The sequence below is a fragment of the Raphanus sativus genome, chromosome 1 (genome assembly GCF_000801105.2).
Source record: "Raphanus sativus cultivar WK10039 chromosome 1, ASM80110v3, whole genome shotgun sequence".
NCBI lineage: Eukaryota > Viridiplantae > Streptophyta > Magnoliopsida > Brassicales > Brassicaceae > Raphanus > Raphanus sativus.
In genome coordinates, this window is record NC_079511.1 from 22,188,017 (window position 1) to 22,190,021 (window position 2,005).

General features: G+C 37.8%; 1 protein-coding gene across 1 annotated transcript; it reads right to left on the minus strand.

Annotated features, from left to right (window-relative positions):
- Nucleotides 1–1,037: 1,037 nt before the first annotated feature.
- On the minus strand, nt 1,038–1,529 carry LOC108835083 (uncharacterized). Its single transcript, XM_018608388.1, has one exon. The coding sequence runs from the start codon at nt 1,527–1,529 to the stop codon at nt 1,038–1,040; it is 492 nt and encodes a 163-aa protein (XP_018463890.1).
- Between the last annotated feature and the right edge of the window lie 476 nt (nt 1,530–2,005).

Here is a 2,005-nt window from a genome sequence, read left to right on the forward strand (position 1 = left end):
AGTCTTGAGAGAACACCTTTGATCCTTTTCGAAAAAGATTACGGTCCTATTTCTTTATAATATATATTTTATAATATATGAAACTATCCCAAGTGTAGCACAAGAACATAAAAGCCAGGTAAAGATAAGAACTCATATTTCTATAAAATATAGTGTTTATTATGTCCTTTTTCTGAAAGCTTTCTCACCACATCTCTAATATATCATACGATTATTGTGTCCTTTTGACAAAAGGGTTTAAAAAAGTGTAGATTAATTTATATGTACGAGAGTTTACATGCCCCATCTCCTTAAAAAGCTCAAGAAAGCCTAATGGAATCCTTGGATCTAATCCAGATAAGATTATATTAGAAAGTTCTTTAATTGCGTGACTGTATTTGAACCAAGGCCTTTTGGCCCCTATGTGATCATCAAAATTTTAGATCCCACTTACGCAAAAATAGATTAATTCATGGAATGTCATGAGTGTTTGTATTCATCTTTGTATATGGAGTTTGATTAATTATTTCATATAGATATTTTTGGTTTTTGGTTTTTATTATAGCATAAAAAAAACCCTACAAATGGTAAGGTCGTGAATCTATGTACTCCCTCCGTTTCACTTTATTTGTTGTTTTATGTTTATGCACATGGATTAAGAAAACATTTAATTTTGTACATTTTCAAAATAAAAACATCATTATCTATACATCTAACCATATTTCAACAAATACAAAAATAAATAGAAGAATCTTATTAATAAATCTTGTATTGAAATCACAAAATGACACTGATTTTGAAACGAAATTTTTCTCTACAACGACAATAATCTGAAACGGAGAGAATATAAAAATATATTTTCTCTACCCTGGTGAAACCACATAGGATACATGTCATAAAGTCGGCTCTCGTGAGCGCGACACGTGTCTAGGCCAGTAAAATTCATCATTTCATTTATTCAGATATTTGGTGGGCTTTAATTGTTTCATAGTCGGAGTTGGAAATGGGCTTTTTTTTTTTTGAACACTGAATATTATAAAGCCATCCAACTAGAAAACTTAGTTGGTGGAAGGAGAGTACAAAGCAGTCTTTGCAAGGGAGTCAGCCTCACAATTCAAGTTTCTGGAAATAAAAGCAAAAGAAATACAGTCAAAGGAAGAGGATAGATGCTCGATATCCCGAATGATTCCGTGGAGATCCGCCGGGTGATGGTTCGAGGTGATAATAGCAACAAGTGCTTGACAATCTGTTTTGATACAGATTCTTGAGATGCCCAACTCGAGGGCGTTGAGAAGTGCTGATCGGACTGCAAGAGCTTCGGCCACCAATGCTGAGGATGTGTCATTGAAGGAACAAGTACCCTGTGTTAGGCAGACGTCACCATGATCTTTAAGTAGCCATCCGCAACCTGTTATGTTTGTTTCAACCTGCCAAGCCGCATCGGTAAAACAGACAACATTAGCAGAAGAACTTAGCGCTGGTGTTTGACGATGCTGAGGAGACCGTGTTGAGGTTGTATGGGTTTGAGCGAGGCCCCACTCTCTAGCCATTCGAATTGCATTCGAAACAACCTCAGCTGGCGTGAAACTTCTGTTTTCGAAGATGAAATAATTCCTAGCTGTCCAGATGCCCCAACAAATCCAAGGAAAGAGATTAGTTGCTACACCTAGCGGTGGGAGATTAGGAGCCACTGTAGAGCACAAGAACGCTTCGGCGAAGGATTCACAAAGTGTTGGATCAAAGCCTGACGACCAGATATGTGAAGACCAGATTTGTCTCGTGAAGGTACAATGCAGAAAAACATGATCTGTGGTTTCTAGTTCACCACAATGCCGACAAGTGATGTTGTTGATAAGTCCCCTCCTTGCTAGATTCTCCCTGATTGCTATGGCTCCTTGATTAATTTTCCAGAGGAATAGATGAAGCTTTGGCGACACTTTGCTGGCCCAGATGGATTTAAATAGTTTCTGATCAGGCTGAGTTCCCTCCGGGTTTGTGTTGTTCAAAATATCCGTCGCTGTAGCAA

Coding starts and splice junctions, on each gene's coding strand:
- LOC108835083 (XM_018608388.1), bottom strand. CDS start 1,529: ATGGCTAGAGAGTGGGGCCTCGCTCAAACCCATACAACCTCAACACGG.